Raw genomic sequence first — 23831 nt, forward strand, 5'->3', positions numbered from 1 at the left:
CCGTCAATGGTTTTTGATGACATAATGAACACGAAAGTAGGTATTTTTCAGTTAGGAAGATTGAAACACTGCATACCCACTCCAAAGTGACAAAACACAAGCACAGTGCGCGATGATCCATGACGAGTGCATGCTATATTGTCTGTTACCCAAGCGGAACAAGGAAGACAAATAATGACTCATAATATGAAAAGTTGACACTATTTTATGGAAAAAGGCATAACTTCACCTCAAAGAATCTTCCGAAATGCAGAAAAAGTAAGTATCACTGCTAAAATGAACGAAATAAATGAGTGAGAGGTGTTCGGGTTATATCGCATAATTACTGAAACTACTTACGAAAATGTGTTTCTCCAAAATTTACAACGTTCGTCGAGGTATTTTCTTTCATCGTGGAATATATTTGACCCAGAAATCATGTATATTTCAAGAGGAATATCTCACCGACGCACAATTGCCATTGCTTTCATTTGCTTGCCCTACGACAACCGGTTGCTGCGTACGTTTGATGACGTAAGCCTTTGTCAGTGTTTCAAACCCCTTTTTGTTTTACTATGCTTGCCTAACATAACCAAACCTAACCTAACCTTATCGGAAATTGTTCATGGATCCGTGATTGGTTCGTGGGACTATCGGTCAGCTACCATGCATAGTGGTTCATGGGGCTATCTGTGAATGGTTCGTGGGGCTATCTGTCTGCTACCTGGGTTATCCGTCTGCTACCCTTACATAATGTATAATTTCCACCGGTGACGAACACGATAGTAGGTATTTTTCGGTGAAGAATGTTGAAACACTGCATACCCACAACGTGAGTCAAGATGTGCCCTCCACATTGTGTGTTCCGGAAGCGAAGAAAGGAATAACAAAAAGCACTCAGAATGTGAAAAATTCCTTTGTTTTCGTGTACAAAGCATAATGGCACCTTGAACTATGTTCTGCAATACATAATTGGTAAGTACGAACCATGTGAAACACAAAATATCTGATTTTAATGTGTCTTCGATCTATAAAACTGGTACCCAAATAATTTTATTCAGCGGACAAAGTTAAGAAAATATTGTTCTTCCTCCTGCTGGCATATTTTCGTCAGGTACATTATCGGTAAATTTCTTATATCCGGAAAATGGCTGAAATTTGCTAGTTCATTTAATTTCAATATTCGTACTTACGTATTCTGCATTGAGAAACATTGTTAAAGGTGGCATTTCGCTTATTTAATGGAAATAAGCTCTGCGACATATCGAGTAAGTTTTCTTCGTTTCTTTTTGCCTTCGGTAACATGCAAAATGGCAGTGACAGATTCACTACCGTACTCGGCATGCAGTGTTTGCACCCCACTCCACCCAAAAATACCTACATAGCCCGACAAACCATTGACGCATAGCCCCACGAACCATTTCCAGTAAGGTTAGGTTAGGTTGGGCCACATTTAGGTTAGAATAGTTAAAAATTAGTTTAGAAAAAAAATGCATAGCCCCATGAACAATTCACACATAGCCCCAATTTTGTCGTTTGAAATGGTTCGCAATTATTTCCAATTTCTAGATCGTGATACTAAAACGACACCAAATTTTAACTATCGATCTCAACCTAACTGAACTAACCTATCCACGCGCCAATGGTTCGTGGGGCTAGCATCAATGGTTCGTGGGGCTAGCGCCAATGGTTCGCCCCACAAACCATTTGTGGAAACATACCTTCTTGAATTACAAAAACACGTGTTAGGAAACACTGACCAGCATTGACCGTGATTACGTCATCACACACGGGCAAGGAAATGGATGCAATAGCTTTCGTGCATCGGTCACACATTTATATTGAAAAATAGATGATTTACCGACAAAATTCAATGAACGATGCGAGAAAACACTTCCCCAAACTTCCACAAGTGTAAAGAAACTGCATTCGGTAAGTAATTTCTCCTGTAAATTTGAAGGAATCAGTTTTCCGGATATAAGAAATTTACCAAAAAAAAGAATCATTTTGTTTCATAACAAATTTTGCAACTTGCATAGATTTCAACTTCTGTTAATGCTCCAATGCATTGCTGTTTTAATGTGATAACCTTTGGAAAGGTCAGTTATCATTGTTTCAAGATATGCATACTGCAAACAACGCAGATATTTTATCCTCGTAATCATTGAATGGTGTTTATTAGGCTCTAAGAGAGTGAACAAATTGTATGTACTGATGAGGTGAAGCTCATACAAAAAGAATTGTAATATGTCAACTGTAAACATACTTAACATACTTCAATAATTTTGTGGGCAAGAATAGCAAAAATTTTGTGTAGAATAATATGCAAAATACTAATCATGTTAAACCTTAAATTGTGCTGTAAAAATTTACTATTCCACAAGCACATTGTAACTTCTTCGTTTCGTCACTTTTAACATTCGTACTTACCTATCTGCTTCTCGGAACATTCTTGATGGTGTATTCACGTTTTTTTTTATGAAAGTAAGGTTTTTTTTAAGCTTCTTCGCATTAATTTACAAACAAAATTTTAACTATGGTTGCCTAACCTTGCCGGAAATGGTTCGTGGGGCTATGTGTGAATGGTTTATGGGGCTACCCATTTTTCAAGTACCCAATTACAAAATCCAGTGGATCTTCCACACCCGCTATGAATTTCACCATGCATCCACGACATGTCATTTTTTCGGAAAACAATGGCGTGGTTGGAAACCCTGCAATCGACAAAACACAAGCACGACGCACGATATTCTACGAACGTGTACGCGCCAAAGGCTATTGTGCGTCGGAGAATTAATTTTCTACAAAAATAATGAATTTCCGCTATGATACATTCCCACATGATATAGTGGAACCACAAGCAAATGAACCTGCGCAGACCCACAACCCCTGTGCACCGTACTCCCGTGAGGAGTGGACCAGGCTTCCTTATGGCCCGAATTGAATGGGAGAAGGGAAAGCTGCGTGGGGACTTTACGTCCAGGGTTCTTTTCCTTGTGGTCGCTCTATAGAAAACACTTTCCAGATATTAGACAATGCTACAGGAACTTATTACCGTAAGTAGTTTCTTGTGTAAAAATGAAGAAATCTGTTTGTGGAATAGTAAATTAGTACCAATAATGCTGTAAATAAACATGGTAGCTGATATTTTGCAGACCATCATTAAAAAATCATCAAAATTCAGCTACAAAGATTATAAAAAATATTTTAAGTTACGATTAAATAATACATCCAGAATGTTTTATTTATTGTTATATTAGTCAATTTGGATAAATGATACAATGACAGTTCACCTTCCTATGACAAATGCCTTTTATTTGCACACACGTCAAACAGAATGACAGAATCATTACAGCTATGCGTATCAGCTGCATACACTATTCTGGAAGAAGACAAGATACGCAGACTAACAAAACATTGTACACGTAGTGTTTCATCACTTGCCTTTATGTGTTGTTGCTATATACCAACTTTATTTTCACTGGAAGAAAAATTACTGAAATTATTAACACCCTAAGCAAACATATCAATAGTAGGTTCTTATATACAGTATCAGAAACAGAAAAAATATATTTAAATCAAAATTCAATCAAAATATGTGGTAACAGTTTCATACATCGGAGACACATTTCTTCAATTTTGCACAAGAAACTACTTACGGAAATGAGTTTCTCCAAGGTTTACAACGTTCGTCGAGGTATTTTCTTTCATCGTGGAATATATTTGACCGGGAAATCATGTATTTTTCAAGAGAAATATCTCACTGACGCACAATTGCCATTGCTTTCATTTGCTTGCCCTACGGCAACCGGATGCTGTGTACGTTTGATGACGTAAGCCCCTGTCAGTGTTTCAAACCCTTTTTTCTTTTACTATGCTTGCCTAACATAACCAAACCTAAGCTAACCTTATTGGAAATTGTTCATGGGGCTTTCTGTGAATGGTTTGTGGGGCTGTCGGTCAACTACCATGCATAATGATTCGTGGGGCTATCAGTCAGCTACCATGCATAATGGTTCGTGGGGCTATCCGTGAATGGTTTGTGGGGCTATCCGTGTATGGTTCGTGGGGCTATACGTCAGCTACCCGTGCATAATGTACAATTTGCACAAGTAACGAACACAATAGTAGGTTTTTCGGTGAAGTATGTTGGAAACACTGCAGGCCCATTATGGTAGTCAAGATTTGTCCGCCATATTCTGTGTTATGGAAGTGAAAGAAGGAGTCAAAGAAATTACTCTGTATGTGAAAAATTGCATTTTTTTTTTCATGTAAAAAGCATAATGGCATGTGAAACACAAAATATCTGATTTTAATGTGTCTCTGATCTATGAAACTGGTACCAAATATTTTACAGGGCCATTTACCAGAAAAAAAACCTTTCTATAAAAAAGCAATACGGGGTGATCCATTGAAGTGGAGACCACCCAGTCAGTGTTTGCGCTATTAAGAGATGAGCCACTCACAGCTGTTTGTCTTCATTGTAGACTGTCAATGAAGCAAGCACACTACAATTTGTGTAATTAGTTTAAAAGGTGATTTACTTACCAGATTTTTAAGAAGTAGGTGTTAATAGAATAGAGAAGGGAATAGCGAGAAAAGAAGCAGTGTTTTTGAGGAAAATAGAAGGGATTTCGTCAGGACCATTTGCGCCATTTTCAGGCAACAAAGATAGGATGCTTTGAACTTCTCCCGGAGACGTGGAGAGAGATGTCAGAGAGTGACAGCAAACTGGAGTGAGATTGGGAAGAGAAGAAGTCAGTGTATTTGACACTATATTTTTTAGAGAAAAAGGAGTTAAAGAGATCAGCTCTGTCAGGCCCCTCTGCGTGTGCTGAGCCATGCTTTACTTCGAAAGGTATTCGGGAATTTTGCCTCCTTGAGTTGATGAGTGACCATAAATGTTTGGGATTTGATTTGATGTTGTTTGTGATAACGCGGATGTATTCACTGTATTGATAGGCTAGGAGAGTTAGTAAAATAGATATTGAGTGTGGAGCCAATAGGTGGTTACTTTGTTTCACTGAGTGGAGGTCAGTGTAAATAGAATAACTTTAAAACAGAAGAAAAAGGAAATGTGGTAATTCTAACAGTGATGCAGAATTTCTTGATGCAGGGTGTTCATAAAGTCCCGGTACCATTACAAAAAAACAGCTTGAACAGTACCTTCTTCCTCAATTGGAGGAATTCCAGCCAACCATAATTTTTCAATAAGATGGGGCACCCCCTCATTGGTCTAAGGATGTTCGAGGTCTTCTGGATAGGCATTTCCCTGGTAGGTGGATAGGCCATGATGGACCTAGTCCCTGGCCACCATGCTCTCCTGATATCACACCATTGGATCTCTTCTTCTTGGGGTATGTCAAGGATTGTGTTTACTGCACTCCTGTTCCAGATGTTGCTACTCTTCGAAGAAGAATAACTGAGAGTATCGTAACTGTTAGTGGTGATATGCTTGAGCGTGTATGGGCAGAAGTGGATTACCGCCTTGATGTTCTGAGAGCAACTAGAGGGGCTCACATTTAGGTGTATAGCATATAAACATGGAGAGTTGTAGCTCATTTTGCAATCAACAGCCTTGTTCTATTGCATGTAGTTTCTGAGCTATGTTTTTTTGTAATGGTACCGGGACTTTATGGACACCCTGTATATCAACTGCATTTAGGTATGCCAGTAATTGTATAAAAGGTAACAAGGTTGGTGGAGAGATGCACTTCTGTGACTAATAATGTAGTGCAACAGCGATCCACATCTCCTTCACATAAAGAAAGGTGAGAGGGGTAACATTTTTCTTCTGGCCTATGTGCTACATAGATGCGAATGCATGGGGAGGGTGATAAGAGCCAACTGCCAGGTTTTTTTTAACATATTATGCATAATGTTTTGGAATACCCACCTGCTCTGTCTCTTATCACCGAGTTTAACAGGCTTGAGAATCAAGTTTGATGGAAATCCACTTCATGCTCATGATAGGCTAATCGGAATTGATTCTCGGTGAAATCAGGTACTCAACCGATATTCGCCCCTCCCAGATGTAACTTCTGGGGCTGCAGCAGTTAAAACCCTGCCCTGATAACAAGCAGTATACAAGGTGTATTCAGAAAATATCCGACTTTTGGATAGCAAAAATACAATTACTCACCTGGAGGTTTGAAACCCTAATCTCCTTCATGGCAGTCCTGCCATTGTTGTAAACATTTCTGGAAGGCCTCTTTGGGAGTGGAATACAGCTGGGCCATCACGTTCCACATAATGTCTTCACATGAATCAAATGCCTTTCAGTGACATTTCGAGCTTGGAGAACAGCCAAAAACCAGAAGAAACCATGTCAAGAGAGTAGGGAGCCTGACAAACCAGAGGAATGTGGCGTTTGACTAAGAAAGCCAGAATCAGATGTGAGTTATTTCTGCTCCATTGTTAGCAGTTTTCAACATGAATTTCACAGACTCTCTCTCTCTGCATGACCAAATCCTTTCTGAAAATGAAATATACGAACCAGTGATTATCCCAACCTTGCCTGCAAGTTCTTGGATGGTGACACAATGATCTTTGTGACTAACGTGTGCACAAAATCAGTCAGCTTGTTTGACAGCCTACTGGAATGTGGTCCGTTGTCCACTGACATGCAGTCATCTTTGAAGTGGTTGTATCACTCCTTGTTTTGTCATGCTCATAGGATTGTCACTGAAAGCCTGATGAAACTTCTAAATGGTTTATTTTGGAAAAATTTGATGCAGTACTGCTGCTCAAGTCATTCCATCGTTTCACAGTAAATTAAAAATCCGACAATTATGCACTACAGCCACTCGCTCACAGGCTGACTGCCAGCTACTGATGGTCACTGTGGATGGCAAGAGCACACCTTCCGCTCTTCCGTGTCTCAGCAATAAAAAAAGTTAGGTCAGATATTTTTTGTATAGACTTTGAATATAAGAAGGACTATGAAAGTAATTTTTCATTAATAGTGTGAATCCTATATTTCTCTGGAAACCCCCTTAATAGCATAATGATTTTGCCATCACCTCATAATCCATGGACTCTCATTCAGATCCGCTTTAAACTGTAGGTTCAGTCTCATTGAGCCTATCTGAGCATAACGTGAACTTAAAACAGAAGGAACAGTGTGTGTCCAGCCACACACGAGAACCCTTTCTCACGAACCTTTCCCCATGGTGAACTGGGAAAAGAAAGGTCTGTGCTTTGGATGGTCGTAGGAGGGGGAGAAAACTTAGCATTTCTCTTATGAGAGTATTATTTTATTTGTTCTCTTGGGAATATCAAACTTCCAGTGTCATAGAAGAAACATATGAACGGAAAGACAACAGGCTCAAAATTTTATTTGGAGAAATTGAAATGACCATTTGATTAGACATAATTTGAAGTTGCCTCTCGATAATGAATATATTAGGGTAAATCAAAAACTAAAGGCAATTTTGAGTTCTCACAGAAATAAACGAAGACTGGGTGTGTCTGACGTCACCACGTGTATACTTGGAGTGACATGGAAGTAGGAGTATCACTGCCCCATTCAGTCGAGTGTCGCGGAGCAAAAAGGTCACACGTATGGACGCACCACTCCACAAATGCACAATCAAGGAACAGCATGCCGTATTGCTCTGTCTGTGATCGGAGGAAGTCAAACCGGCCGACATCCATCTTCGGCTGTTAATGCAGTATGGAGCAAGCACCATGACTCAACGAAAGGTGTATGAGTGGCTTTGTGATTTAAAAAAAAACCTTCTTTGCAGACGGGATACAGAAGCAGATTGCACGATACCAAAAGTACATTGCCGTGCAGGGGGCATATGTGGAAAAGTGACATTTGTAGTTCTTCATCTCGTGTGGAAATAAATATGTTATGTGAAAATTGCCTTACTTTTTGATTTACCTAGTATATGATCCTGTGAATACTTAATCATTATATTTTTCACAGATTGTATCCGGCTTAATAATCAACTTGAAAAACCACTTTCGATTCCTACATGAGGAGAAATTCATACTCTCCTTTACCTCTTAATAAGGGGGTCCCGGGTTCGATACCTATTGGAGGCTCATAGTGGTTCGGATACCACAATAAACTGTAGGTCCAGTCCTGATTAGCCTTACTGTGCATAAAGTGGACTTAAAACACAAACTCAACTCTCTTTTACCTCTGTCGTATTTTTCCGTAGCAGTTCTCATTTCGATGTTACTGAAATAAATACCCACCTGGTGCAAAACTGTCTCTTGTAGCCTTAAGGTAAGCTTTATCAAACTTCTTTGTAAGTTCCATGAAGGTTAGTTAGACGTCAAAGCTTATGTTATAATCATTCAGTTCTTACATTTTCAAACATTCATTACATATTTGTTTTATGTATACCTTGTTTACAGGTGTTGGTAAATCATCCGTGACACACTTGATTTGTCACAATCAACCTATAAGCAATCCCTCTTGGACTGTTGGTTGCTCAGTCGATGTGAAGCTGCATGAATATAAGGAAGGCACACCACACCAAAAGACATACTTCATTGAATTCTGGGATATTGGTGGCAGTAACAGCCACCGGAATGCAAGATCCGTATTCTACAGCCCAGCACATGGTAAGGAACATGGTAGTAATAATCTTTTACCATCTGTAAATAATTTTATCATTCATATTTCTTTCATTATGGTTTGTGTGCGAATTAATATGCACCTACCTTGTATAGACATATTTTTGCATCCCTGAAAGGTAAAATTTTACACCCCCCATAAATATAAATACATTTCTAACAAATATTTCCATTAAATGTGACAACTTACACTTCATGAAAGAAGTGCAGTGTGAATTAACTACACCACAATGACTATGTCCAAGTTGTTATCAAGAAATATTCCATGATATTTTAAGTATTTTTGTTCGTAGGTAAAGAAAAATAACAAAATAGTAATAAATTTGAGCTCCTACTTAGCTGAATTGTTAACACCTTCGGTGGAAGTGGTCCTAGGGTCATTTCCTGGCAAGAGCTCCAAAATGCTGGTCTTAGAGCAATTGTTGAAAATAGTGGACTCTTCTCAAAAATCAGAAAACAGTGGCAATGGAACTCAATGCACTGTCTACAATGAAATATCCACTTGACAAGCCCCGCTCCCCAAAAGGCCTTTGTACTATGGAGTTTCCTTTTAAGTAATAAATTGAATGCAAAAAGTTAATGAGATGAGAAATCCACACCATTGCAAATCTTCTAATTTTGTAATTTCAAGATTAAATTTATGTACAACAGGACAGTTGGTGAACTGTTCTTGATAATTCATACGAGGGTTGGAGCATAACTCATGTCAACTTTTTTTTTTCACAAAAACAAAAGAAGCACTCACAAAGCACCCTATGAACTCTCAAAGTACCCAGAGCATCCACAACACTTTTTTTTTGTACTGCCAATATAGCCTTGTGACTAATACATGCATGTAGAACAATACTTTTTAAAAGTATTTTTTACACTTCCCTTCCAACTCCTGGTACACATGACCTACATTGTTCATACATTGTTCAGGTCAATACAGCATTTTCTTCCATTTGTATATTTTGAATTCTTGTGCTAGTCCTGCATTCTCAGAACAAAAGAAAATAGTTGCAACGAGTTATGCACTAACCCTCGTATATAGAGATACAACAAATAATCATTGAATTGAAATATTGGTTCTGTAAAAGTGGTTAAATGTTCTGGATCAAGGCAAGAAAAAAAGGCTTGTAGCAAAAATTTGTGTAAGATTGTGTGAGGAAATGAACGATACATTGTGGGTTTTCAAAATTATTTCATTGTTTTGCTATAGTTAATTTTCATAATATGAATTTATCTACTCTTAAAAAGGAGAGTGAACTTAGGAGCAAGTACTGTGGCATTTCCATTTACACATGACTCCCACAATGGATGACATTTCACAAAGAAGAAGTTAATTCATTCACTAATTATAATGGGTGGTGCAGAAAAAAGTAGCAAGTGTTAGCAGCAAACGCTACTGATTCGTGCTACTTTTTCGTGCACCATGCTGTAGTTAAACAGTTGAAGACATTTGCAGTAAAACACCAAAGATGCATTATATGTATTTAGCAGTCAAGATTGACAGCTATAGATTACTTAATTTACTTTATTTTCAAATCACAATATTTATCAAATTGATATACCAGTAGTTTATGATTATTGTATTTGTATTATTGTATGTCACTATTCTGTTACTTGTGGCTAATCGTGCCAATTGTGATGATTAGATTAAATTGATGAAGGCACGCTCACAAAGAACATACCCATCCTGGAATTTGAACTCAAGAATATTGGTGGCGTGTTCACGCTTTCCTCTTCTGTTGGTATGGTACACTCCTGTCCAGATAAAATGGCACATACTCCAACCTTATACAGGAATGTACACCATAGAAACGTGGAGGCAGAAGACTAACAACGCTCATATACGCCAGACCTGATCTACATCATCAGTGTGCGCCAGACATTATTATGTGTTGTTTAACGTCAGTATGTTATCTAGTTTCCATTATGTATGCCGCAAAATCTATACCGTCCTTCGTGACGAGACGTTTACCATCTATACCATAATGTAAGTTCTTTATACAAATTGTGTTATATTGTTCGTGAATTATACACTTTTGATTGTGTCTAAACTCTAGTCGTATTCTTTACTCCATACTCCGAAATATCAAAGAGCACAAAGAACCCAAACTCAACAATGGTGATGAGGATGTTGGGAACTTCATTGTATACTTATTTCTCGTAATTCTGCATATTTCTTGTGATTGTTCTTCATGCTGTTGGAGGTAAAATATTTCTGTTCACAATGCAAAAGTTGTACAATTTTCTGAATTCTGCAAAGAGCAGGAAAGTATTAAACAATACTTCGATAGATTTGAACATTTCTGCAAAGCTTCAGACATTCCTGACGATAAGACTAAACATGTTTTATTAGCAGCAATCGGGCACAGAACGTATGCTGATTTGTATAATCTTATACAACCTCAATCAATATCGGAGCTCAGTCTTGCTCAGATTAAACAAACATTGATCTGCCATTATGAGCCCAAGAAGAATCTCGTACTTGAAAGGCATAAGTTTTTCCTCATTAAACAGAAGTGTAATCAAAGCATTCCTGATTTCATTGTGCAAATCAAAGAGCAAGCCCCAAAATGTGATTTTGGTGATCTCATTAATTCCATGTGCTGCGACGTATTTATTCTTGGTATGAGAAGTGTGCCCATTAGAAATAGACTATTGTCAGATCCTGAATTGATCTTGAATAAGGCAATAGATTCGGCCATGTATCTTAACGATCTAGAATTGAATGAAGGAATTGTTAACCAAAGTCACTCAAAGAATGCTGTGGAACATTCTGAAACTCAGACTGAATTCACTTCGCTAGTCCAAAACAGGTGCAAGGGAAATCTTCTATTGAACATCAGACAAAACAAAACTGATTCAAGGAATATTGGTAACAAATCAAACAATGATTCTGGTAAACCGTGTGTGGTAATTGTGATTCCTTTCACCCTAATGGTAAATGTCCAGCTTTGCAGATACTGCAAAAAGAAATATAATTTCTTAACAGCCTGCAAAATGAGAGAATATAATAATTCTAGGAAAAACAAATTGAATCCTAGCACAAACATTGTGCTTAACACACGTGTTAATGAAAGATCTATCAATGTTCCAGCTCATTCAAAACCTATGATTGTTCCTAACAATCACAGCAATTTCAACCATATATTCCGAGAATCATCCATTGATTATTCAGATTTTGATGTGCCATGCTTCCCCACAGATCACAAATTTGCAGATATTAAAGAAGAATGATCTGAGAGCAAACTTGTTGATTGCAGCGCCGCTGATATCCATTGTAATGCTCAGTGTCCTGAAATTTTCACTACTTTCGTTACTGAAGAAAGTGAGTCTGTTTGGCATACAGAGGGATCGTTGTTAATCGACTTAGAAGTCAACAATTCTAAGATTCCATTCTTAGTGGATACAGGCTCCATTTATACTTTGATTGACAGTAGACAATTTGAGTCTTCATTGTGAGGTTGCACTATACACAATTTTCCTATCATCTTGAAAGCAGCAAATGGTAATAATCTCAGTGTTTTAGGAAAAGTTAACGTTGAAGTTGTAATTCAAGTAATGAAACTTAACTTAAAACTGATTGTTGTTAAGACAAAATTGAATCTTGCTATTATGGGTTTGTCTTGAATTGACATTTTCATGCCTGAATGGCGAAACATTTTTGTTTCTCATTTTTCCTCAAATGGTTGCAACTACCGTTGAATTATCAGCAATAAATCAACTGATTGAGAATCTAAGAAAAGATTTCCGTATACCTTTTGATGGTGACATGTCCAAGTCGATCAAGCGCTTCAAGATAAACTTGCCATTGAAAGACGATGCTACACCAGTGTTCAAGAGATATTATGACATCCCGTACTCCCTAAAGGAACCAGTCAAAGATGAATTGCAGAAGTTGGTTAGTGACTGAGTCATTGAACCAATCAAATCATCATCATGGGCTTCTCCTCTTGTTGTTGTTCATAAGAAAAACTGTGAATTAAGGCTATGTGTGTCCTACAAGAACACTGTAAATCCACAACTTAGGAAGATGGGTCATCCATTACCTAAAATAGAGGACCTCTTCAACAAGATGGTTGGTTCCAGTTGGTTCGTTTCATTTGACCTTTGAAGGGCTTACCTTCAGTTAGGCCTATCTCTACAGGCTCAGAAGGTCCTTGTCTTCAACATGGAATTTGGGTTATTCAGACAGTTGAAGTTTCCCTTCGGAGTAAACTTTGCCAGTGCCATTTTCCAAGACTACATTTTTGTAGGAGGGGTTACTCTTGAGTAGTGCTACGATAACGCACGAAAAGTGCTGAATCTTTTCTCTGATTATGGCATCTGCATAAATGAACAGAAATCTGTGTTCTTCGTGCACAATTTGAAGTATCTGGGACATTATCTTTCACAGGAGGGAATTTGTCCTCTGAAAGAAAACATTGATAAAATAATTCAGTGTAAGCCACCCACTAATGTTGGCGAATTTCTCGGTATGGTCACGTATTACGCTTCATACCTGCCAAAACCTAGCTGACTGTGTTGCCAATTTATATGATTTGTTGAAGAATGGGGTACGCTGGTCATGGACAGATGTTCATCAGAAGGAATTCCAGGATGTCAAGGATCTGCTATCTAAGGATTTATTAAGCACTGTGTATGATCCTAACAAAGACTTATACCTAATGTCGGATGCATCTACTGCTATGGGAGCAGCCGTAATGGTCAAGATAAACGGAGTCCTAAATCCTATCATGTGTATGGCTGGTACTTTATCCGCTGCGGAAAGGAACTACACTCAATTGGAAAGGGAATCACTTGCATTAGTCTGCAGAGTTAAATACTTTCACAAGTACCTCATTGGACGACATTTTGTTGCGTTCACGGACTAGAAACCTTTATCTCACCTGCTGGATCCTAGAAGTAACCTGCCTGTTCTAGCCATCAATAGAACAAACAGATGGAAGTTAGTATTGGAAGAATATGACTTCAAAACTGTATACACACCTCACGTTGAATTGGCTGATGCGCTGTCGAGAATTTGTGTTGCAGATGATCCAGTCCATGATAATCATGATGATTTTGCATGTCAGTTGACAGCTGAGCCGGTTGTCCTTAATCTAATTGAATCTCCGGTGTTGACGCGCATTGTGCTGGAATCACGACATGATCCTGAGCTTTCCAAAGTCTTTGAATATGTTCAAGGGAGATGGTCACAATTCATCGGGAGAACAAAATGGCATCCTCCCAGAAAAATATTCAACAGGCGATATGATGTCCACATACAGAAGGGATGTATTTTCGTGGGCGAAAGACTGGTCGTACCTGAATCTTGCATCCAAAGTGTCCTTTCACTGTTGCACAAATTCCACGAGGGAACATGCAAAATGAAGGGAATAGCTCGTTCATCGTTCATCTGAAACACAATGAACGAAGACATTGAAAGGCTCGCATCTTCGTGTGACACATGTTTGCATTACAATAACAGGCCGAACGGATCTGGTACCGGATTCGAAATGTGGCCTATTGCATCACAGCCTTTTGAGCGTGTACATCTTAATTTCTTCCGTTTCTCAAATATGAATTTCCTGGTGCTGGTGATGCTTAGTCTCATTGGATATCTGTGTGGAGAGTGAAGAATATGCAGTTTGACACCATGATCGCTCATTTAGATGAATTTTCTTCATGCTTTGGATATCCGAAAACCTATGTTACTGACAATGGTCACCCATTTGCATCTTCAGAATTCGACAATTATTGTTCAAAGAGGAATATTAAGCTTCTTCACTCAGCTCTGTATGGTCCAGCTGAAAGGAATTTTGGGGTGGTGATGAGCATGCTCAAAATGAACTTTTGGGTAGATTGAGAAATATTATACTTCAGTGCATGGGTATACTCTGGTAGAACGCTTACTTAAGTTTCAGCCAAGAACGGATATTTCCACTTCTGACGTAACAGATGATTCCAAAAATCAGCTTATTGGTCCTGTTTCATTTAAATTGGGGGCAAAAGTACTAGTGGAACGTTGCAAGAAGAAATTCAGCCATGGTTCCAAATACGCTATTGGCGAAATTGTAAAATTGATGGGCCGACAGATGATGAAAGTAATTGTCGATAATGACATGATGGTTGTGCATCTTTTCAAGATCAAGAGAGATCCCGCTAAGGTTGGGAAAGACACCGTTGTACAAAATCAAAGCCCCTCGCATGGCTACGACCTGGTCCTAGTTAGAGAGGAGGACTATCTCCCAGTACCTGCTGCTGAAGATCAAGTAGAGCCTCCAAATGCAACAAATGACAATCAGCCGATTAGAAGATCCCAGAGACCACTATGGGCAAACTCCTTGAAACTGGAGTCTGTTTTGCCAAAGGGGGGAGAGTATCGTGTACCGACTGATCATCTCCGCTCATGTACGCCAAACCTGATCTGCATCATTAGTGTGTACCAGACCTATTATTATGTGTTGTTTCCGGGGGTTTAACGTCAGTCTGTTATCTAGTTTCCATTATGTATGCCGCAAAATCTATACCGTCCTTCGTGACGAGACATCTAGTGTCTATACCATAATGTAAGTTCTTTATACAAATTGTGTTATATTGTTCGTGAATTATACACTTTTGTTGTGTCTAAACTCTAGTTATATTCTTTACTCCATACTCTGAAATATCAAAGAGCACAAAGAACCCAAACTTAACAAGATGGACCTGTGAGGGAAAACAGAAAGATAAAATATTCCTCCTTTCTGCTAATCATTCTGAGGCTCAAAAGTTCCCTCTCGTGGTAGGGCATATGTATTATTTTTATTTGATGTTGCTTTCCTGCCACTTTTGACTAACTGAGATGATGAGGATGAGTGATCATTATATGAAATTGATGAACACTCACAAATACACTCATACCAAGGCTTGGATTCAAACCTGGGAACTTTGTTGGTGAGAAAAATGGCCACTTAACACACTCTGCCACTGAGCCGGCTATGGCAGGGCATACATTTCTTTCATCATCCATGCCGTACTCAGTGTAAAAACTTTGTGTGTTCAATGCACTATGGAAGATGAAGTGGAACTATAGTGCCCTGAGATGCCGTGGCTGGCTTACAAGGGCGCCGTGAACTGTCTATATTTTCACTGAAATTACAGTTATTGTTATGAACATGAATATGATTGTTCCAAATATGTGCTTGTTTAATACTTTTTACATGTAAAATGTTTCTAAATTTGAAATATGTGTTTATTTTTTAACTTAAGGGAAGCAACCTAACCACACTAACTGAGCGTTGCAAGTTTTAGATAGGCCTACATTTTGACTTGGGCACCATGGATAGATATACTTTTTTAAGACTCTCATCTGTTGATTTGAATTAAATGAAATTCTCAGCAGAATGTGTTTTGTTTTCTCTCTCTCTCTCTCTCTCTCTCTCTCTCTCTCTCTCTCTCTCTCTCTCTCTTTCTTTCTTTCTTTCTTTCTTGCTTTCTTGCTTTCTTGCTTTCTTTCTTTCTTTCTTGCTTTCTTTCTTTCTTGCTTTCTTGCTTGCTTGCTTTCTTGCTTGCTTTCTTTCTTGCTTGCTTGCTTGCTTTCTTGCTTGCTTGCTTTCTTTCTTGCTTTCTTGCTTTCTTTCTTGCTTTCTTGCTTTCTTTCTTGCTTTCTTGCTTTCTTTCTTTCTTTCTTTCTTTCTTGCTTCCTTCCTTCCTTCCTTCCTTCCTTCCTTCCTTCACATGACGAACCTGTGAAATGTCGAAATTTTGATGTGTTATTTTGCACTGTGCATGTTATTTTGTTCCAGGTTATCAACAGGTATGAGCAAATTCATGTCACATGCTTCGTATTGCTCAAGTTGATTTTTCTTTTCTTTTATTAGGCATAATTTTAGTTCATGACTTGACCAATAGAAAATCTCAGCAAAACCTAAAGAAATGGCTGGCAGAAGTTTTAAACAAGGAAGGTAATTCCAAGGTCAAACAAGGCAGCTTTGATGATTTTGACCCAGAGCAGTTTGTGGGTTCAACTCAGGTATGTTTCTTTGCCGTTATCACATTGATTAGAAAATTATATATATTAATTTTTTTTTAAAAAAAATAATTGTGAAGAAAATTGTTACGTAATGCATTGAATGATGAAATATTACTTTTATCGAGAAACTACTATTGAATTTTACAACAAATGTTGCATCAGTAAGTAATGTATATGTTGGCAGTATAAGAGCACAGAATGACTTTGCCATTTATTTTATTTCATTGAATGCACAAATTGTGGAATCTGTTATAAAGGGCATCTCAAAAAGATAGGACTTTTTCAAAATGCTGGTATAGAGAAGAGATAAATAGTTAAGAGATTTAATTGTGGAAATGATTAGTTCAAAGGATGCCATTAATGACAATACATGCCACTGAAGAGATGGGTAGGTTTATGATTTGTTATTATTTACAAATTTATTTTAATATAATTAAGCCTTGTTTCCATATTTAAAAACTAACTAAGTTTAGTTCTTCGTCTGAGGAAGACCCTCATACAGGGTCGAAACATTACCTGTTAAGTGTTTTTATCTTAATAAACTGCCTTAGTCAGCAACTTAGTGTTTTTAAATTTATTTTAAATAATATATATAAAGTCAAAATAAGAATAAATAAAAAATATAAAATAAAAACAATAAAATTAAAATAAAACATTGATTGATTGATTTAGTTTATTTTACTTCGCGTTTTGTGCCTCTTGGCTAATTTGCGAAGATGGGGATGAGTGATGAAATGATGAAATTGATGAATGGACATTCACAAACAACCAAGCCCGACCGGGATTCGAACCCGGGACCCTTGGCGTCACAGCGCGATGTGCTAACCACTCGGCCACAGGGTCGGGCTAAAATAAAACAGACTGCTTGTTTCACAGTTAAGTTGCTATATTACAATACCTACAACATCCATTGTATTCTTTTTTTTGTTAAGAAAATTTTAACCATTGTTATAACTGTATCTTTAATCAAACTAAAAATTCATATCTGATGAAGGGAGCATGTTTTCTCCTGAAACATTACAACGAAAACTGAGTTTTTATGCTTGCAATAACCATAGACTACAAGAGATTCTACAATGCAAGCAATGCGTACATACAAGAAAAAATATGATTTGAAGATCCAGTAGATGATGACCATTTCTGCACAAACATTCCTGCAGTCGCCAAGGGACATCCTGCATAGCTTGACGTAACATGTTCATAAGAAACTGGGTGATTTCTTCATACATCCTTTCATCTTGACCTGCTACAACTAAAGAATCGCCCAGTGGACATGTTACATCCAGCTATGCAGCTGTTTGCACAGAAATGCTCATCATGTTCTGGACGTCATCTTCAAATCATAAACATACCCATCTCTTCAGCAGCATGTAATTTAATTAATGGCATCCTTTGCGCTATTCACTTCCATGAATAAATCTCTTCAAAGTATTTTCTCTTCTCTATACCTCCGTTTTCGAATATCTTGTCTTTTTGAGACACCCTCACACTCGCTCCAGTAAAGCAACATTTATTGCTCTCTCCGCAGCAATAACTTAGCTGTTGAACATTATGTGGTTTCGTAGTGCACCATGCAACCTTGAACTGCATGCCATTTGAGACAAAGCGCAACCAATCCTTGTGGGTCCAACACATCCAACCTGCCATCACTACTACCACCTGCCGGTCATTGCTGGAAGTTATCAGTACATGTGCTTTCCTTCGCTGGCTGTGTATTGCATGACACACGACTTACGACGTACCACCCAATTCCGTAACTGCAGTGTCCCATAGTCATCATGGCAAACTGGTCAGTGGAGCATTGTGTCTTTTCTGTGCAGACCTATTTTGAATGTAAAACTGTTGTGCAAGTGCAAAGAGCATTTGATTGCATTTTGAGATTGCTTGGCATGTTTCCATCAAGGAACACCACATAAAAATAGATTGAACAGATCAATGTTACTTAGAGTGTGACTAATCAGTCCATGGGCACGAAGCACACAGTACGTTCCCTGGAACGAGTAGAGCAAGTGCAGCAGGCTGTGGCATCATGTCCAACATGTTCTGGCAGGCAACATTTCCTTGCTTTGAATATCTCTCGTGAAAGTCTTTTTCAAATATTGCACTCTGACCTGAAACTGCATCCATACAAAAATTGAGATTGTGCAGGAACTGAAAGCAAATACTCATCCTGCTGCCTAAAGCTTTTTAACACCATGCTAAAGTAAGAATCACGAACCTTCCGACCCTCTGTAAACAACCGTCTCACTTCGAGTAACGTATCACTCCGCGCCAGCTGTTCGTGAATGGTGCGGCCATCATATGCTGCTCACTCGCAACCTTTAATTTTACGTAACATGGAAAAACGTATTCTTATTTTAACTGATAATCTACATATTGAAGTATAATAAATATTCTGCAAGTGATTAAATACGTGTTCTTGTTCAAGAATGAACATATTTTTCTACGCGAAAAGTCCCATTTATCTGACACTGGGTTAACAGATCCCCCCCTCTCTCAGTATGACAGCGCCAAAGTTATACAAGAGAGTGAGATATTCGTTTCAGTAAATTCAAGCCTTTATTGCCCAACATTGTTGACATGTAGAGTATTGTTTTCTCCTTTGTGCAACAAATATACCGTCAGTTTTAGCAGAAGCTAAACAAAGATAAGCCGGGTGATGAAAAGAGATTGTTTATCTTTCTCTCGGTTTCTCGTGCACAAGAAGGCGATAATAAGCGCATTATTTACGCACGTCTCATGCAAGTAATGTATTTTCTTACCTTGGTTCAGCAGTTCCTTTTTGAACTTGAGGCATTTTCGGCGCTAGACATCATCCTGTCAGAGTACGGTCTGTCAAATTTGCTTCCCAAAAAGGAACTCAACGTGGCACAAGAGGCGATTTAACGCCGACTGCTAAAATTGGGATGATCGTCATCAATCATCACTATCAACATCTTCCCCACAGTGCACAGGACGGCTCTTTGATTGAAAGAATACTAAAGCACCTCGCGTTGTATTGCGCTTATCTCAAAATCGGTGAACTTGTTTATACGAGCAACAACGTGTTTTTTTCGCGGGACTCGCAACTTAACCGGTCGTTTTCCTTTCACCACACCGAAAACACAAAGACGCAGACACACAATTACACTTGGACACCAACTTCACTGCTTGCTCAGGTTAGCACCGACACAACGTCGCATAAACGTTAAGAACAACCTGCTTCTTGCCACTTTTCAAACGGCTGTATTTCCGAATGACTACTCTGAAAACACGGGAGACCTTCCTGCACGCATGGAAGTCGCCATGTTCGAAACTGGCGCTATTTTCTTGCTGTTCACGTGATCGATTGTAATTTATATAATAATCACGTATTATTATTATAAATAGAAACCTTTAATGAAAATATATTTTAAAATGTATAATCCAATGTAATTTACACGTTTCTCTTCCATTAGCGTACTTTCATAGAACGGACTACATGATGCGGAAGAAATCCGTTATTAGGCTGTTGCCAACCTCAATACTTCTCACTAAGTCAAGTACAGAAAACGAAAGTGGTATGTCGAATGTCGGCATATGATAGTGCGATTTCACATTGTCAGTGACGATCCTCCGGGGATGGGGGAGGGACGCAGGAGTCGATTTATAATCCAGAGGTGTTTACCATCCGGATGGTGACATCCTCACACTCCGGAATACTTTGCGGGTGAAGGAGGGCAGACCGTAGGGTGAGGGAGGTTGATTTAAAATGAACACCTCTCAACAAGAGAGAAGAAAAATGTGACAATATTTAAAAATTCACCCCCAAATGTGCATTTTGTTTTATATGTAGCGTACAATAAAATGTGACTGCCTCAAAATATTTCTGTATTCTACAGTCTTCTTTCCCCACTTTTATGCTTCTCTAAGTTGCCGTTTTAGTTTCCCTTGGTGTCTTTGCTGCATAATCCAGCATTTTTGAACGGGATGAAGTGGCACACGAGTGTATTTTTGGATAAGTAACTTCAGAGATGTTGAAGTACACTCTGGAAGATACTGGAATGTGTGACATTGAGGTGTAGATCGACCACGTTGTGACACGCACATTTGTCATTAGTTACGAGATGATGAGGGATAGGTGATATTTGAATTTCAAATTAGTTAGCCGACCCCTTGACGAAGTGGTTAGCACATCGGGCTACGACGCCAGGGGTCCCGGGTTCGAATCGTGGCCTGGGCATGAATGTTTGTGAATGTCCATTCATCGATTTCATCATATCATCATCATTCATCCCCATCTTCGCAAATTAGCCATAAGAGGCAAATCAATCAAATCAAATGAGTTAGTTTCATTATTTTATCTAATTAATGATTATTAATTTAGTCAATCAAATCATATGTATTAGCTTACTTTCATTATCTATAATAATAAATCATAACACTTTCAAACATCAAATAAATTTAATGAAGCGACCCCGGTTTCAAAACGTAATTTATCTCAGTGTGTCACATTCTTCTAGCAAGGTTTTTTTTAGTAAAATATGAGAGAAAATTAATCCTTTGGTACGGAGCCGTCTTACTCCTGGGGGATAATATGTCAATTTTGTATTTGATTTTTTTAAATTTAGCGTTGCTTTTCTTCCACTTTTGGCTAATCCCGACGATGAGAATGAGTGATCGTCAGATGAAATTGATGAAGGGACACTCACATATAACACCCATGCCGGGATTCGAGCCGGGAACTTCGGTGATTAATCTGAAAGTCGGCCACCATGAAAGATGTACATTTTTCTTTTACATACATTCAATAACTTTCAACAGGTCATCAGTGATACACTGCTTATTCCGCATCTGTTGACAAATGGAAATGTTTTTACACCTTGTAGGCTATGTGGATTTTTTTTTTCATAAGTTTGCAACACTGTTAGGGTACACGTGCTTTTGTTTACAGAAGGTCTGAAGTTCTATGATTCTCACTTTAGACATTTCGAATGATGACCCAACTGTTGTTTTGCAAAGCCTCATCATGCCTGATGAAACACATGTTTCCGTATTGCGATATGTGAACAAACAGAAAATGTCATTACTGGAATGATAGACAACCCGAACAGGAGTTTGCAAAACTACTGCATAGTGCTCAGGTAACAGTTTGGTGTGGGATGTCAGCATTTAGAATCATTAGACCATACTTTTTTGAGGAGAATAGTCACAGTAACAGCAGCCTGTTACCAAGAGCTGCTTACACTACTGGAGTTACCTTATGCAGACGAATGTCGTATACTTTGGTTTCAACAGGCTGGCACAACATCATACACAGCTCTTGAGTCAATGGCAATAGTGGAGCCAATGGCAATAGTGCTGTTTCCAGGGTTTGTGATTTTAATATTTGTGACATCAACTGGCCAGCGAGGTCCCCAGACCTCGCAACACCAAACTTTTGCGGTGGGAACATTTAAAGTCACAGGTCTACGCTAACAAACTCCATAATGTGCAACAGCTAAAGAAATGCATTAATGCTGACAGCAATAAATGTTACTTTATTGGAGCCAGTCATGGGTGATTTTGTCCGCAGATTGACTGGATGTATTCGCCACCAGGGTGGCCACTTAACTGATGTCATATTCAAAAAGTAAAACATGTAAACTAAACTGCAAATATAGGACTTTCCATTGTGTTACTTTTTTTCTTTTCTCCTGCAGACTACTTCCTCAGAAATTTAGTTTGAAAAGTGTCACATTTTATTGGTACACCCTTATTAATTCATAGCCACACTGGACCTTTAGAAAATTTATCTTCTTTTGAGAAAACTGCTATGATATTCCAAATTCTTAAAAATTGCTTCTGTTTAGAAGTCTTTCTAGATCTTTCATGTGGACCTTTGTCTCATTGGCTTTTACTGCTGTGTAGATTGATTGATTTAGTTTATTTTACTTTGCGTAAATGATCTTTGAGAGATGAAATGATGAAATTGATGAATGGACATTCGCAAACAACCAAGCCCGAGCAGGATTTGAACCTGGGACCCTTGGCGTCACAGCACGATGTGCTAACCACTCGGCCGCAGGGTCCGGCACTGTTGTGTAGATATCTGTAATTGAAAATAGATTTACTCTACCGAGAACTTCACCCATATCTAGACAGTGGTGAAAGCAAACCAAAGAAGAGGAAACTTCAGAGTTTGATAATAAATTACAACACATTAACTCTTATACGCCAAGGGTGTTTTCAGTGGGAAGTTTAAAATTGTGCATGGTGTTAAATAAAAATTCTCTGCAACTATGAATGTTAAGTTACAAATTATAGTACTTTTTCTTCAGTAGAGTCGAAACATTTCAATTTTCCTTTACAATGGAAGAAGAAAACTGCATATATAAAAAAAATCGTATCTTTTTTTACGGAATTTGAACTTAGTCGAGCCCCCATGTAGGCAATGCCGGGAGGTGGGTTCAAAATGGTACCTTCATATTGTCTTGTGTGTGTTCCATTCTCGTGGCAAGAATTGCATGTTTGCTGCTGATACGTTTTGAAAAAGAAAAAAATTCTAATGTATGAGCCGTAATTTTCTTTCTTGGGGGAGAGATCCCCCCTCCCCCCATTCCCAAAGTATATCTAGAATCAAATTAAACTTTACTAAGTACTAGCAGAATACCTCAAGGCTCATATAGCACTCATAACATCTACAGGGTTGCTACGTGTCTGAAAACCTGGAAAACAGGGAATTTTGTAGATCGTCTGGAATTTATGTGCATTTTGGAGTCTGCAAGAGGAAAAGTTGCAAAATGAACAAGCAGTTCACTTCCACTTCTGGATTCAGTTCTGATCCACTCCCAAAAAAGATTCAGCTTAGAAACTTGTTTCTTTCGTTCTTACGATTCTCAGTCTTGTGTAAAATTATGGTTCCTTCGAATTTCTGTAATAAATTTACACCTTTATAATGCTAGATATTAGAAAGAATATCAAAGTAAAACTTGCAGTCGAGATATCTGATGGATAACTAAAGTACATTGACAATATGATCATAATTATCGGAAAGGTTGGTGAAGATGAGGTTATCATATATTATTTTATAGATCTTAGTCTTGTTGGCATTTCCTATAGAAATCCTATATGCAAAAAAAAAATTCTCCAGATCCTGTGTACAAGCAAAAAAGCAGCATTTTCTACGACACTATAAATCTGCCAGAAAATGAAAAATTGTGTTTTTTATTAACTTTTTCTGTTGTTTTTATATTGTGGAGATCTGTTATGGGGAAATAATGTACCTCTGTTACCTTAGCTTGAACGCTAGATGCACGTGATTGTAGCACCCAATACATTT

General features: G+C 38.2%; 1 protein-coding gene across 1 annotated transcript in view; it reads left to right on the top strand.

Annotated features, from left to right (window-relative positions):
• LOC146002068 (rab-like protein 3) overlaps positions 1 to 23831 on the top strand; it is a 37566-nt gene that overhangs the window by 1929 nt on the left and 11806 nt on the right. Inside the window, exons 2-3 of the mRNA XM_083139782.1 lie at positions 8350 to 8559; positions 16401 to 16552. Of these exons, the coding sequence (XP_082995908.1) occupies positions 8350 to 8559; positions 16401 to 16552 (362 nt within the window). The remainder of the gene's footprint in view (positions 1 to 8349; positions 8560 to 16400; positions 16553 to 23831) is intronic.

The sequence above is a fragment of the Lepisma saccharinum genome, chromosome 18 (genome assembly GCF_977018435.1).
Source record: "Lepisma saccharinum chromosome 18, izLepSacc3.1, whole genome shotgun sequence".
Classification (NCBI taxonomy): Eukaryota; Metazoa; Arthropoda; class Insecta; order Zygentoma; family Lepismatidae; genus Lepisma; species Lepisma saccharinum.